This window comes from Sinocyclocheilus grahami, unplaced genomic scaffold (genome assembly GCF_001515645.1).
Source record: "Sinocyclocheilus grahami isolate Dianchi unplaced genomic scaffold, SAMN03320097.WGS_v1.1 scaffold426.1, whole genome shotgun sequence".
NCBI lineage: Eukaryota > Metazoa > Chordata > Actinopteri > Cypriniformes > Cyprinidae > Sinocyclocheilus > Sinocyclocheilus grahami.
This window is the reverse complement of record NW_015505605.1, coordinates 1032620-1049556: the sequence shown is the minus strand read 5'-3', so window position 1 is coordinate 1049556 and position 16937 is coordinate 1032620. Positions and strand designations below refer to the sequence as shown.

At 38.0% G+C, this 16937-nt stretch overlaps 1 protein-coding gene across 3 annotated transcripts in view; it reads right to left on the bottom strand.

Moving 5' to 3' along the window:
* Positions 1–16937, bottom strand: part of LOC107551537 (forkhead box protein P1-B-like) — a 45336-nt gene that overhangs the window by 25375 nt on the left and 3024 nt on the right. For 2 of the 3 annotated variants that reach the window (XM_016233158.1, XM_016233157.1), the window contains exon 2: positions 1706–1857. In XM_016233158.1, coding sequence (XP_016088644.1) covers positions 1706–1843 — 138 coding nt within the window. In that variant the 5' untranslated portion in view covers positions 1844–1857. Of the gene's footprint in view, positions 1–1483; positions 1666–1705; positions 1858–16937 lie in introns of those variants that run through there. The other variant, XM_016233159.1, reaches the window with a different exon arrangement.

Below are 16937 nucleotides of genomic sequence, written 5' to 3'. Positions count from 1 at the left end.
AAAGTTGTTGAAAGGACGTCTCTCTCACGCTCTGTTGCTTTTGTCTTATTTTCCATTGTGAGACCCTCCAGATGAAGGAAAGAGAAATGCAAATAGTGCAAGCGAACAATATCCACAGCGGTGGGACCATCCTCTCAGATCTGACCTCTTACACCTCTGAAGGGTCAACACATCTGGCCCTGTGGAACTCCCCTTCTCAAAAAGAAGGGTGGAGAGACGAGCAAACGGATATGGGAGACTTCAATAGAGAAGCGTGAATAGAAAAGGGAAAGCAGACAGATCATGACACAGTAATCCTTGGGAGATGAAAACAACATGGGAAAGCATTTACAGGAGCGTTTTAGAGCCTTCTCTCATTGTTTTAATACAGGACGGTGCCCTGAACCCACAGCTGTCTGGCGATATTCCAGAGGTGACATCACACATCTGGAATCTGAACATGGGGCATCGGGGCAATGTGTGGGGCTCTCTCAACATCAGTCTGCAGTACTTAGTCACTGCTGTCACAATTTTAGCATGTGCGTTCATTTTACGCACACACATATGCCGATAAAAGCATGCATAAAGATTTTTAGTGACAACAGGACTATTTCTGAGAGACAGAACACACATCAATGATTTAAATGAAGACGGGTGTGTCATACAATTGCTCAATTTTTCTAATAAGCAACAAGGCTATTGTGTAACAAATGTTGACATGCCAATAAAAACTTCATTACTTTGAGAATGCATTTCCTGGAACATTTTCAACACGTCAGTCTCATGTACCATGCACAGATTTCACAATTCGCTTCCGATTTAACTGCAATTTCGATTCAATTCGATATGAACCTCTGTGAGTTGACGCACTCAAAAATAAAATAAACTGTAATTTTCTCACACACATGTTGTTCTGAACCTATATGACTTCCTTTGAAACACTACTTTTAATATTTTCTCATTCCATTGAACTATATAAATCAACATCATAGCAAATTTACCATTACAGCTTTATACAATATTTACCATATTTGATGAGCTGTATGTGTGCACAATGATCTCTGTTTATGCATGAATAAAAGCCTAAATGAAATCTGTTCATATAAAGTCTCTACAAAAGACTTGGATTACACTGCATGATTCATATGGATGACTTTTAAGATGCCCTTTTGGTTACACAGACTTTCAATGAAGGAACAAAAAAATTAGAATATTAAAAATAACTTCATTTGCATTCCCAAGATGGGGTTGGAATGACAGGAGGGTGAGTAAATTATGACAATTTACATTTTTAGGTGAACTAAAAACAACATATTACACAACAGTAGGAGACGACAGTACATCTATTCTTTATAAATCTGTTTAGCTGGTTTCGTGGTATGAATCACACATTTAAAGTTCATGTCCCATATAAGTACTAATGCAAAATTATTTAACATATTAGGATTATTATTAAACAAATCTAGTATGAATTGGTTACATTTTATTTTGTAATTTCACTGACTTGATGAAGCTGTAACTGTACAGGGCTGCAGGGCTGTAGATCCATTGCCACTAATGGTCTCTACAATCAACTTGGCTCACAACGCTTTTGGGAAATTCAGCTCAGTGCTATCGACACTGAACTTTGGCTTCCGAAATTTTAGTAGTCTCAATGCAAAAAAAGAAACAAAACAATGACAAGAAACCATCAGCTAACATATTTTAAGTTAGTTAAAGTTCTTACCTGTGTTTGAAGTGTCTGGGCTGTGGCTGACGGGGATGAAGATGTTTCTCTGGTTACTCTCTTCTCGCTCTCTGAGCTCTGACCTTCCTGCCCAGCTGGACTGCTATTGGTTGTTTGATCGGTCTTGGACTCCTGCATGTCGATATGACAACCTGAAGTACAGGATGGGGAAAAATAAGACAGCTGCCAGCAAAACAAATTACTTTTGACACAGAAGTGCATGCTTTAGAAAGCCTTTTCCTTTCTTTTCTTTCTCCCCCCACATAAGCCCACAGACTAGATCATGACAAAACATGCGTGCCAGCAGAGTTGACATCACAACACAAACATTTGTGTTTGTACTGTTCACAAATATGATAGCCGCATTATAAACAAACAGTTCTGAGAATAAAGCATCTGATGCCAACCGACATGTTAATGCCAATAACAGACAATAACTCTCTAAAGACAAATCTTGTATAAGACAAATCAAAACTTTTCTTTATGCACCTTGTCTTTGTAAGGGGCCTTTTAAAATCAGATAAATATTTGTTTTGCTCTTGAACAATCAATATCCTGCGTCTTCCTTTCTTAAATTCGTCAAACATCTGTGTGAAACAGCCTGATTACATCAGAGTGTTTACAAAAAAACTGACACGAACAAAGACAACATTCCTCACAGCCTGATACAATCAGCAAAGAGAAAGGCCAGAGTTCTAACTGTACTTCACTTTCAGTATCAGAGATGCCGATGCTGGTTTCGTAATTAGAATGTTAATTAATGTGTTCATTATTGCAATTAATTATGAATACGTAATTAATTGCGCGTCCTGATTCACACTGCAAACTCCGTAAGGGATTTTTCTATGCCAGATCAAGTCATGGTTTACACATTAAAAACTTGAGGCTCATGGCGTGGGACCCTGAAAAAACAACAAGGCATGATGCAGCAGCCAAAGACACCTGTTTAGAAGTCTACATTGCCCAACAATTAAAAACAAATTATTGCAGATGGAACTAGGGCTGTCGCGATAACCGCAATATCACAATACCGCGCTATTGACGAGCAAACCGCAGAGGAATGCAAGAACCGCAGCAACCGCGATTTTTCCGTGTTTTATTTTTTCGTAAGGTTATGCCCTTCTCGTTTTACACTTCATGCATGTGGACTGAATATTAAACAAGTTAGTAATGATAACAATGTGTACCAAGCTGATTTGTACAGAGACTCCGTAGATTTGCACTTAACAAGCCTAAACAGACCGTGAATGAGAGAGAGCTCGACTGAGCGCGTGCGATTTACTTGCGTTAGAAACAACTACAAAAATATTTGTATGTATGTATTTATATATAAATATAAATATTTTATATATAAATCTAACATGTTTTCTTAATATATACACGTGTGTATTTATACATAAATAAACAGTACACACACATAGTATGTAAACAAACTTATTTTGAATGCGATTAATCGCGATTAATCGTTTTTTCAGCCCTACATAACACAAAACAAACAATATAGTTACAGTAAACAATATATATTTGACAATATAGCATTCTAAAGGTGCTTTTTGTCTTTGAATAATGTCTTTGAGTGGTTTCTCAGCAAATAGGCCTACTGATATACAATATTGATAAAACAAAAAGTTGAAGCATGCCTGTTTCAGAAAGCACAATTGTAAGAGGCAGGTTCTTACGAATATCGGTATAACCTGTCTACCTGCCTTCCACGAAGCTTAAAATAAACAATTTAAGACAATGCAGCTGCGTGGGCTATGTGTACAGTTGAAAAACAATGACATGTTTACAGTTTTCTTTTTATCCTGATGGCAAGAAACCACTTGTTTAAAGATGAACTGGTCTTTCGAAAACTCAAGAGTTATAGAAGAATATAGATCTTAACTTAATAAAACTAATTTTTAAGCCCTAAGCGCTTCATATAGCTCTCCCTTGTCTAGCTGAACATTTTCTCTGGTTCTGACATAGTGAAACACTCTCCCACACAAGGAAGCAGGGGCCGATATTTGTTAAATAACTGATTGCCACCATGACTACAGTAAACACTGGGGCCCCTAGGTTTGGTGTTTATTAACAAACACATCTTCCTTCTGGAGCAATTTAACATTAACCAGGTGGTACAATCTGCAGATCTGGCAGGTGCCATAATACACAGGGAGGGCCTTATGTAAACAGCTGAGAAGGGAGGGGGAACAGCTCGAAAAGCAACACAGCTAGAGTAAACAGCAAAGAAAATCTCTAGACAAACAAGCAACCCCTCTCCTGACATGAATGTGAACCAGAACAGAGCTCGTGGGATTTGAGTGCTTGTTATTTAGTGCTGCTAACACAGCCGCTGCCTGTTTCGGCTGGCAGAGACACAGAGTTGTACTTTCACTGAGAACGAAGGACAAATTTTAGATTGGTGTGGGGTTGTATACATGCTGCTGAAGTCCATGAAAAAAATATCAAGGAAGATATGGACCAAACAAGGAATGGGTAAACTTCTCCAATCATTGAGTTCTCATAAAACTTGCCCTTTTCCTACAATTGACGGCAAGCTCGCATGAAGATCTGTCTCTATACAATCAACAATCGATGGATAGAACCAAGCCCCCACACTACATTTTTTTAATTTTTGCTAATCCATTTTCACTCAGATCACAATACGGAAGAAAAGATCTGTCACTACTTCCATTTCATCATGACTTTATACAAATCATTAAGTGCCATCCTTCCGTGGCATTAAGTTGAATAGTTGGCGTCTATGGGCACTGCACAGTGACAACAGCTTGGTGAACAGATGTTTCACGTCATGGTTGAATGCTGAATTGACCAATCAGCATCCAGGACCAGAACTACTATCAGTTTATTTAAGAAAAAAAAATGCGCACTTGCAGAAAATCCATGCAAGAATAAAATGGCAGAGGAGAAAATCTGGAGCAAAACGGCATCCAACGTAGATTGCACAAATATCCAACAACTGAGAAAACATTTGAGCGCATGAAAAATATGACAAATATGTACTAAAAAATACACTGTACATAATGAGAGCATTACATTGTAATGCAACCTGTCCACAAATGTGGGGGAAAAGCAGGCCTACATGTGAATCATTACACCGTGTCATTCTGTCATAGGCTGACACCAGGCATGTTTGCTGTAAATAGATGTGTTAGAAACAACTACAAAATGCCAATCTAAACCAGTATTGGCCTGTTTGACTGTTTAAAAGAAACGCTAATGCAAGTTTGTTTTGGTTAAATGTTCTTACATTGTCAGAAACATGAAAGGGAACAAAAGCTCGTCAACAGTGTAACTGCTGAAGAATGTTTTGTGCATGTTTATTTGACATACACTGGCATCGGTCTATTTGCACAGATGATAGGCCTTCATCTCATGAACGTTTCTCTGCATTCCTAATGCCTCATTTTCCCATAGACACAAACTATAGCCGACAAGCAACACAAACATGAGGATTTTAGGGGAGAGGTGAAGCCTCTGAGGACTTCAACTGTCAGGAAGGGAAAACATACACCAACCTGAAGGAATGCCTTTGAAGTCTCAATGCGGAGATATTGATACATAACACAAAGTAGGAGGAAAGCAAAGTCATAAATGCACACTCTTGAGCTCTAAAGGTGCTTAATGTGATGCAGCATCAAGACGTGGCTCTTAAACGGAGTTAGAGTAATTAAATTAGCAAGATCATCATCAAAACATGTGTAATTATGACTAGGTCTGAGGATGGTGGGGTTTATCACCCATAATGCAACTGAACATTCAACTGGACAATTAATATGCCCAGGCACAGCTGTCTAATGTTGTTTACTTCTAGGTATTGATCATATATTAATCAATTCACTAGACCAAGTAATGAAGTAAAGAAAACATTCATCAGACTCAGTCTACCTATTAATTCTCCATAATAGCACGTATCTGTGTTTTTCACCTCAGCTATGGAAAATAAAAACCAGTTCATCAATAGCAGCCTCAGGCTATTCGGTTACAGAAATTTACACTGAACATAAACAAGTAAAATAAAAAAATAATAAACCTTGTGCGCAGTCTAGGAATGAAACACTAGATAAATAAATATTAAATACAGAGGTTTTGAAGAATGAAGATTATGTTTTAAGTTTAAAAGGGGGAGCAATATGTGGAGGAAAGAGGGCTCCTCCTATTAGGGGAAGATGTTGGATAAAGAGTACAGGGAAAGAAATAATGTTTGGCTAGTTAAATACATTTGACGAATAGTTCACAATATTATATTTTTACTTCTTCCATCAGATGAGGCATGACTGACACCACACCATCTTACTGACTGGACTGTTATATTAACGGTTATATGCTCTGAATAAAAGTCTAATAAAAAGGAAAGGAACACTATAGAAAGTAACAAACTTCACAGGACACAAGTCTATACACTAACTGGAGTTTGCTAACTGGCGATGCTTCAGTGATCACGCATCAGTTGTCTCTCAAAGGTAAGGCAGCAGCAGACTTTGCTTAAATTGCAATAAATTGCAATCCACTAACATTACACTGAAGTTGCAAAACGCCTCAATATTATCTATGATTTCCGCGATGCGGAAAACGCGGATGAAATCGCGGAATCCAGTCATATAAATGGAATTTACTGTATGACGCGGAATGTCACGGAATTTGTCAAAGTTTGAATGAATTAATCAAAAGTAGGTCAGTACACTTAAATAGAGTCGCTCTATGGATTAGTATCTTCATATCATTTACATAGACCTACAGAAAGTTCCTCATGGCAACCAGTCAACATAACGCCGCTCGCATCATTCACAGCCGGGTTATTAGCAGAGAGCACGGAGCAGGTCTTGAATTTCAGGCACAGGATTAATAATTACACTATTAATAATAATTCTACTCATTCCCGCAGGTTCCGCGCTTATAACGCGATGACAAATGACTGAACTTATCATTTGCACGTGCTTTTGAGTCTTGAGAACTCACTCGCACGCTCTTATTTTCTGTGTGCCCACAGATCGCGATAAGGAGAGTGACATTTTTTTTTTAAATGCATGATTTTGAACAGATGTAAACAATGGCAGGAGGCTTAAAAGTATAGACGTGATACCAGCTAAATTTAATTATTGTATGAATATTCTATGGAAAAAAGCAGCTAAAAGGGTCTGAAAGTTGCTAAATCTAGTGCTAAAGTCGCGCTCGTGTGTGTGAGATGCGGGAGCTGATGGCAGGGGGCGGTGGATATTTGTGGCAGTCATTGTGGATATTGTGGATGAGTTCTTCTGTGTCATCACGTTCTATTAGTTCTACAGCTTGTTTCGGAACTTTCACGCTTGGTAACACATACAGCTTTTCCCTCACCACAGTGCAACAGTGAATAGGGACCCCTTTCAAACGGTGTCGTGTTCCGAACATTGTTTAAGCGACATTCACCGGTATTGCGGTATTTAAAAAATTCATATCATAACAAAAATAAACACCGGTATTCGGTATGAACCGGTATACCGCCCAGCACTAGTGGCGAGTACCTCACCTTCAACATAATTATTCCACCGGCGCTGGACAGAGACTGAGACTGTGCTGCTGCTTGTCGTGCCAAACCTTTCACGGCAGCATAATCAGTTTGGGATTGTTTTTTTGAGATCTGCCTTTTTAGAGACCGCCGATCAAATATCCCAATGTGATTATCGGCCGATAGTGATCGGTAGCCGATCAATCGGAGCACCCCTAGATGATACTCAGCAGCTTTGTAATGATGTTGGATGCCCCAGAGGTTGAGAACTCTATGACTCAGTGATGAAGTGTTGGAGTGCAGAAATCACTGGCTGAAATAGTGACAACTTCTCTGATGACATGTTTTGACATGGTTGTGTCTATTTCATGCTTTAAAATTGTTTGAACGTTTAAATTGGCAAGGCTTAAAAACACATACAAATAATAAACTTTTGACACTGATTTATCACTGGACGGGTCGGGCCACTGACAAAACACATTTTCCACATGCTGTACATTATCGTTTCTCCTCTATGCCCCGCCTTTCTGAAACGAGTCGATTTTTACAAAGCTCATCGGTCTGAAAAGCGAGGTGTGCTGTGATTGGCCAGCTATTAGGGTTGTGACGGTGAGGAAATTTTTCCACCGGTTAATCGACGCGTGACAACACCGGAAATACCGATATCACCGCGGGGGTGTTCCCTCTTTTCCTCGCTTTCCTTCGCTTTTAAATAGCTTGTAAAAGTGGCGTGCGCATTTTACTTTCACTTTGAAATAGCGGCAATTCGGCGTAAAGCAATTGTTTGTTTTTAGTTCGTTTGAATTTTCCCTCTTTCTTCGCTTTCCGTCGCTTTTAAATAGCTTGAAAGCGCCGTGTGCATTTTACTTTCACTTCTGAATTAGCGGCAGTTAGGGGTCAATTGCTTGAATGCAACAAAATACAACGTCAAACTCACTTTAGCGTATATATAAAACATAGAACTTTTATTAACAAAACAAATACACCCTATACACAATATAGGGCAGGCTATGCCTAATATAAAAACAAATAACTTGCATAAAGTTTAAATAGGTATACAAAACTGGAAATAGGCTAAATAAACATGTATAATATATAACCAAATAAATAAGAAACGTAGAACGTTTATTAGCAAAACGAGTAAGAAAGCTTGGAGGCACGGCATACACCTTGATGTCAAATAAAATAAATAAATGACACAAAGTTTAAATAAAAGTAAAAATCAGCAAATAATGTGGAACCAATTAAATAAGAAACGAATGTTTAAAAAAAACTTCCAAAATCACCTTAGATAAACAGCAAAATTCAACAGGCTTTTCAAAATCCAAAATACTGCCAAACAGGCGCTTTGCATCTCGTTTCGAAACTAAATAATCCGCGATCGTCTTGTCCGTCTCACCTCACTCTTCTTGTCAGTCAGCTCGACTCACTTTCCTCACTGGATAAATTAAATCTGATCTGTGATGCGACTGTCGTACAGCACGCTGCATTGAGCAGCCGCGTTCAATTTTTAATTGTAGTGTCTGTACTTTTACTGAACTAAATTATTTTTATTACGATAAATCAAAACGACGGTGGGGGTCGGTGACGCGGTGGGCAAGTGACGTAACCGGTGTTGCGGCTTAACACCGGTATAACCGTTAGCACCGTCTATCGCGGCAAACCTACCAGCTATCCAGTGCGTTATGATTGGCCGAATACTGCAAGCGTGTGACGAAAATGTTACGCCCCTACCATACTGTTGATGATGCCCTGTCAGGCCGGAGCGACGATTCAAAAACATGAAAACCCATTATAAACAAGGCATTCGTTGCATCCAGTGGGGACATAATTATGGATTATAATGACTTATACTGTCTTTTTACACGTTGCGTTGCATCGCACCGTGTAAACATAAAACCATGTTTGCATTTGTGATCAGAGAAATGACAAACAACAAGCCCTACTCTACACTGCCCAAAACTCGCGTTTGAATCATCAATGGCAAATTCTTTAAATATAAAAAACGTACTTACAGTCTGAGAGTCAGAGCAGCCAGCATTGTAGTCTACTCTCCCAGGATCAGGAAACAGTCCTCCATAAAATGTGCTGCACACATCTGAATATTTGGGTTGAAGTGTTCTGGAACAGTGTTGTAAATACAACTTATCCACTGATTTCTAGTCGTGTCCTCTTTTGGAAGACCAAACAAAGTAGTTTCGCTTTCACAACGACACACACGGCGGGCTAGAGTGAGCGGAGGCCGGGGCTAGAGTGAGGAACGGCCGGAGGCTTAGAGTGAGCGGAGGCCAGTGGGCTTGAGAACAGCGCAGCCAGCGGATTTAACGACCCCAGGCTGGACTCCGCTTCATCCACGGTGAAAGCCGATCCGGCGATCGACAGCGCAAAGTTGCTCCAGGCATGACGAAGCGACATCGTCCTCTTTTGGAAGGTGAAAAAAAGTAGTTTCGCTTTCACAACAAATCACACAGCGCCTTCACAACATGGCGGCGGTGGCAACAATACTACAGCGAGAATAAAAGTTATGCCGCCTTTCTTTGCGTGAACATTTGAGCGGTGTTATGCAAATCTTCCCACATCGTGACGTAGACACATCTCTTTGGATTTGAGACTTTAGTCTTTGTAACTTCACAGATCTTCTTTATGCACCAAGAGCTTATAACACTCCAAAGAGAAAGGAAAAATGTAAATCGCATCATATGACCCCTTTAAAAATGTGTCTTAATTTATCACCTGAGAACACAACTCCCTAAACAGCACAGAGAATTCAAGTACCCAAATGTAATTACTGAACCTAGGGCTGCACGATTATGACAAAAATCATAATTGTCAATTATTCCCTTGAAATTGTAATTGCGATTATTAATTACGATTATCACAATTTACATTGAATGATGTTTATACCATTGTTTGAAGAAACTGCATGCCATATTTTTATATGAAAATAAACAAGCTGAACCCACTCAAAGAGAAAATATTTTATTGCTTTTCTATAGCATTAAGGCTCAAATGTCAACTGTACATTGGATTGGTTTCTTCTTTAAATAATAAAAAAAAGTTTAAAAAAAAGTTAAAATATGAATGGTATTATAATGTTATACTAACACTAAAATTAAAACAATGGAAAAACCCTTAAGATAACCTGTAGAAAGAAAAAAACATCTTAAGCACTCAGAATAACATAAGTGGACTTTGAACGATTAATTGCCACTTTGAACGATTATGTAATTGTGGCATCTGTAATTGTAATCACGATTAGAAATTTGATTAATTGTGCAGCCCTAACTGAAACTTTTTTTTTTTTTTTGCTTTTTGGTTAAATGTAAACCTTAATTTTGGTTTCAGCAAAAAAATTAGGTGAATCACTAATTAATGGGATAGTCCTCACAAAAATTACAATAATAACAGTAGGGTCTAGTGTTGTTTTGGACCCCTTTAAACTTTACTGACTTTTGTTGTATGAATAAAAACAGTTTCTTCAAAATATCTTCTTTTGTGCTCCCCTGTTAAAAAAAACAAACAGTAATACTGGTTTGGAACAACAAGAGGGTGGATAAATGATGACAAAATATAGTTTTGGTTGAACTGTCACTTTAAGACAAGTAACTAAGAAACATACAAGATGACTCAGATGCAGCAGGTGACTGCTAGCAGAACTACCTGAGTGTTTCACATTACATCCATATTCCATGAAGTTTATGAAGCAATCAATCATTTACCTGTAACCTGTACAGACTTATTTTTGAAGGCTAAATTCTAACACTCGTGAGAGTTGTGGTTTATGACAATTGTGTACAAATGTCTCACTTGATTCAAGGCACTTTAATACTGCTGGACCTGTCTAAGAATGATTATTGAATGTGCAGACAGCTAAAAAAATCAGCAGCATGAGTTCATTCAACCAGGTTCTGACAGCCAGACGAGGCTGTTGGGAGCAGTTGGCAGAAAGAAGGGGCTAATGGCATTTTGTAGTAGGCTATAGCATGGTGTCTGGATGCATGGATCTATTTTTAGAGAGGTTTCTGAGATAATGGAAGAGGCAGCTCTCATAGAATATCACATTTCATAGCCTGGCTACGAACACATGACAAATTACGCAGATACACAAAACCACACTGTACGGATACAAGCCAAGGAAAAGATAGGCATGCTGCATCAGTGAAATTACAGGGCCAGACAATATTATCTTGAAAATGTGTGACAGGCTTAGTACAGAGTGCAGTTTGCTATAGTGCCTGCTTTTCATTCAGGTGTACTACTATGTAAATACACTTTACTGAGATGGAAATTATGTGGTTTCCACACAGAGACTGAACATGAGGGTGATGAAGGCTTGTCAAACATTAGACTTTGAGTTCATTCAAACTTTTTAAACTTCATTAACAGTGTGTGCAGATTACAAACAAAAGTCAAGGCTGAAACTTTTTTTCCTGAAGGACATAAAGATAAGGACAGTAGTTTGGTGGCATTATCTTTTAATACATTGTATTGCTTTTTTGTTTTATTTGCTTTTTAAATTTATTTATACAAGAAAATGCTAGGGATGTACCGAAATGAAAATTCTGGGCCAAAACCGAAACCGAAAATTCTGGATGCACTTGGCCGAAAACGAAAATGCTTTGTAATGATTATTTATTATTTTATTAAATAATATAAAGTAATTTTGTAAGACTTTTTAATTTAACTAAATTTAACAAATTAACACAAGCCAATAAAATTTTACTGAAAGTAACAATAAAACTGGACAGAATTTATATTAATACTGGTAACACTTTACAATAAGGTTCATTATTTAACATTAGTTAACTACTTTAATTAACATGAACCAAGAATGAACAATAGTTCTTCAGCATTTATTAATCTTAGTTCATGTTAATTTCAACTTTTACTAATGCATTATTAAAATCAACAGTTGCACTTGTTAACAGTTAAAGCACTCTGAATTAACGAACTAAGAGTGAACAACTGTATCATCATTAGCTAACATTAGGAAAGATTAATAAATACTGTAATGTATCGTTCTTTGTTCGTTCATGTTAGTTAATACACTAACATTATTCCATGGTCTGTCTGAATACTGGATTCTGATTGGCTGGCGGGTATGCAGTAAAACCGTTTAATGCACAGGTAGTTCCAAGTCAGTTTGATCACCGTTCCATATTAATGCACTGCTTTAATTGAAGCACACAAACCCACACACATCACACGCGCCCACACACAGAGACAGAGACAGAGAGCGAGAGAGAGCGAGAGAGAGCGAGAGAGAGCGAGAGAGAGCGAGAGAGAGCGAGAGAGAGCGAGAGAGCGAGAGAGAGCGAGAGAGAGTATGAGAGATCGAAGATTGCACTGCACACACACAAACTTGTTGTCAACGCTTCCCCGCAATTTTTATTAATAAAATAGCCTAGATACTAGATCGCTACATTATATTTCTCAGCAACGATGGTAAAATGGCTGTTTCTGAAGTAATTGTTTGTAGAGAGAGACGTGCAGATGCAGCACGCAGGTACACACAACTGTCATCTCTCTCTCGATAATTCATTCAAATAAATGTGATCTTACTGCACTATTTCATCTCTGTGTCTGATTTGAAGCAGGCAGAATGCTAGAGCTAACGTGCCATAACTGACGAAAATAACCATAATTTTTACCCATTCAGGCAAATATTGCGCTGCAAAGAGCAATACTAGTTTTAACTTGTCTAACCTCCGCTTTGTGTCGGGTGGTTCTTTGCCTCCACATCGTGCATTTAAAATCCTTTAATGCACGGCTAGCCGTTGATTATCCCTTACTTAACTAATGGAGCCTTACCGTAAAGTGTTACCTTAATATTAAATATCCCTATAATATTTTTATTCACTTCTATGTAATAGAATCAGATATAAATTGTTGTTTTTTTTGGACTAATTATCCAAATAATGTATAGTCTTACAAAGCTATTATTTATCAGAACATGTGAGCAGAGCATAGTGTCACGTGAAGGTAGCATCATTTTACCAGCGTTGTCCAGTACAGCTGTACTACAGCATGTTACAGCACAGTAGCGCTACTGCAAACAAGAACAAGTATTCTACATTGAAATTTCCTGTCAGCGCGCTATTTGAGCAGACTTTGCTTTTCCGGTGAGCATGAGTGGTACACGAGCACATTTATGGAGCGGAATATTGAGCGGAGCGGCAAACCGCGCAGTGATGAGGAGAGTGAAACCTGTGCGCTGAACACTGCCGGGCGCTCCATATAGGCTATATTATTATTATATGTATATTTTTGGCCATTTTTCTCTTTCGGCCAAAAACCGAATATGCCATTTTCGGCAGCCGAAAATTCGGTGCATCCCTAGAAAATGCCTTAAAGACAAACTGTGCATAAGGAGAACTCTGCTTGATTTCTGAACAACAGCATTCAAGAACAAATCCTACAGGACATCCAAGAATGAACAATATCACAAATATGAAAACTCTGGCCAATAACAAATAAGCCAATAATTATTTCATATTATGGCCTAAAGAATTTAATATTTTTCAGCAAACATAAATTAAATTGAATTGATCAAAAGTGATAGTAAAGCCATTTATAATGTTACAAATAATGTTTTATTATATTTTAGATCAAATAACTGCAGCCTTGGTGAGCACAAGACACCATTCAAAAACCAAAAAAAATCTTACCGTTCACAAATTTTTTAACAGTAGCTTACATAAAAACTTAAAGACTGAACAACTAAACTCGTTTGTTAATGATACAATTGAATTTAGACATCATAACATTTTAAAGGGGATTATACTAATTTTGAAACTAGCTAAAAATGCAACCTGTCTACAGTATTGCCAATTAGCCACCGTTAACCTCAAGCAAAAAATTCATATAAATGAATATTCTTATATGAAGCATATGCTTCAAACTCTCCAGGATGGCAAACACGGATAGCACAACCACACTTTACTGTTCCGGAAGATTTGAATAGGTGCGAGAGTCAGTTGAGATAGGGCAGCAGAATTATATCCATTTCCATATAGATAACACCAATAGACAGCATGGTGTGACAAGCAATTCTTTCACAACTCTTCAGCAACACCTTCCCAATCCACAAAGCAAACTTGTGCTTATTTACCAGAAACTGATTACTATGCACACACATGAGCTACTAGTTTCGTTTACTTCAAAAATTAACCCACACAGAGGACTAGGCTTATTGACTCTGCCAAATGTTAACAGGAAAAGATAGTGACTGAATAACGTTAACCAAGAACAAACCCATCAACTTGTCCACCAAGCAACCAGCCATTACGCTTCCTCACCACAACAAAGTTTGCTCAGTGTTAACACACACATCTAAAACCCCTTCCCCTGAGGGGAAACCCTTGGTGAAGCCAGAACATAAGAAAGGGGAAACAGAATCTAAAACACCCACCAAAAAAGGAAATATCAGTCACGTTCATCTACACATCCACACCTTAGAGCGCCACACGTGCCGCTTCCTCGGAAAGAACAAACCGCATTACACTTACTCCTACATTCTCTCATGCTTGTGGCACTCCCTTCAACTATCACATCATTCGTCTCAAGAGTGCAATATAGCAATTTATGTACTAGACTGTTGTTTATTAGGCAGTCGGCCATCACAGCAGGATGTCTGAGTATGATATGCCATAAAGGTGTTTATCTAGACACGTCAACAAAACTGTTAATCATTAATCGGATTATGACAGTGACATTACCGGTTCCTGACTACCTTATTCACTGTGTAGCAGGAGATAAAGTTATGTCATTAAGAAATAAGGCATCACTTTTGTGTAAGTCATTAAAGCTGTTATTACGCAAGTAGGGCAAAATGTGTCAATCGTCGCATTATTCAGGCAGATATAAAAGTGACAGAGAGAAACAGGCAGTTTATAAACACTATTTAACTCTATATCAATAACACAGTTGTGAAACAAGACAGGCCATCACAGGTTTGTTAACAATATGACGAAGCTCCAGGATACAGAAAAACACCTGAAGGTGTAAGATCTGAAAGAAGAATGCACTAATGCAGGGTTTCCCAAGATTTCCCAGGGTTCATGAGTTGGAAGCTAATATTAATTTAATCTAGGGCTGCACGATAAATCGCGATTAGACATTAGATTGTCATTCGTATTTGTGTAAGTCATTAAAGCTGTTATTACGCAAGTAGGGCAAAATGTGTCAATCGTCGCATTATTCAGGCAGATATAAAAGTGACAGAGAGAAATAGGCAGTTTATAAACACTATTTAACTCTATATCAATAACACAGTTGTGAAACAAGACAGGCCATCACAGGTTTGTTAACAATATGACGAAGCTCCAGGATACAGAAAAACACCTGAAGGTGTAAGATCTGAAAGAAGAATGCACTAATGCAGGGTTGCCCAAATGGGGGTTCATGAGTTGGAAGCTAATATTAATTTAATCTAGGGCTGCACGATAAATCGCGATTAGACATTAGATTGTCATTCGTATTTTTCAGTGAAGCACAGTTCTGTGATCAGTAGTAAATCTCCATCCGAAGGCCAGAGGGCGCTCTCGTGCTGAAACTCCAAATACGCCTGGCAGAAGAAATCCAGGAAATCCCTATAGCGGTTGCTGAATAAACAGAAGATTTAACTGCTTTCATTGATTCAACTTGACTAATAAACACACGACTACGACAATATATTATTTATCGGAGTTCTTATAATTATTATTATAATTTTCATGATAATAAAGTATATAATAATGCAATGCTAATCGACATAGTATTCTAAGCAGTGATAAAGGCTATGAAATATGTTGCATACCTTATTATTTGTAAGAAGCCACATCATCTCACAGAAGGATTTATTTCAAACACTCGACTGAAGTTATGAAATGAGTTTGGAGTAAAAACATGTTATTAAATGTGGTATTTTCACATGCTTTCAGATGGAGCAGCATTTACTTCACAGAGCTGTAGTTCACTGAGAAGCTACGCAAACAGCTGTCATTATCGCAGAACGATATCTTCGATTTCATTATTGTGCGATTAAATCGTCTGCGATAATGAACACGATACTGCGTAGCTTGTCAGTGAACTATGGCTCTGTGTAGAAAATGCTGCTCCATCTGAAAGCACGTGATGGAGATTTACTACTAATCACAGAACCAGCTTTACTAACAAGATGCGCATGACTATCGCATTTGATTAATCGTGCAGCCCTAATTCAATCGAATATAACATTAAAATAAAAAAGTGGGGTTGCACAATTAATAGGGATGTAACGATTAACCGTGAGCCGGTTGAAAATCGATTCAAATATGTGACGATTCAAATCGGTTGAGATGCTAAACAAATCGCGATTCATTTAGGGGTAGGAGTTTATATGAATGTATGTCTGAGGGGAACTTACTGTCTTTAGAAAAGTTTAGATGGTATTTTTTCTTTTCATCTTGCCTCTGTATAATGCATATTAAAGTTCATAAGTTCAGCGCTGCTTTGTTTACAGTGGAAACCAAGGAAACGCTTTAAGCGCCACCTGCTGGCAGAGAGTGAATCTGCGTCTCATTCAGATCATCTGCTGTTTCTGTTTCATGCAGATATTTTTATTTATAGTTTCAAAAAAACTGAAGTCAAACCATTCTGTTTTTGCTTTAAATTTCGAAATTATACAATCAAATTTAGTTTAAAAACTGCCCACGAGTGAATCTGCGTCTCATTCAGATCATCTGCTGTTTCTGTTTCATGCAGATATTTTTATTTATAGTTTCA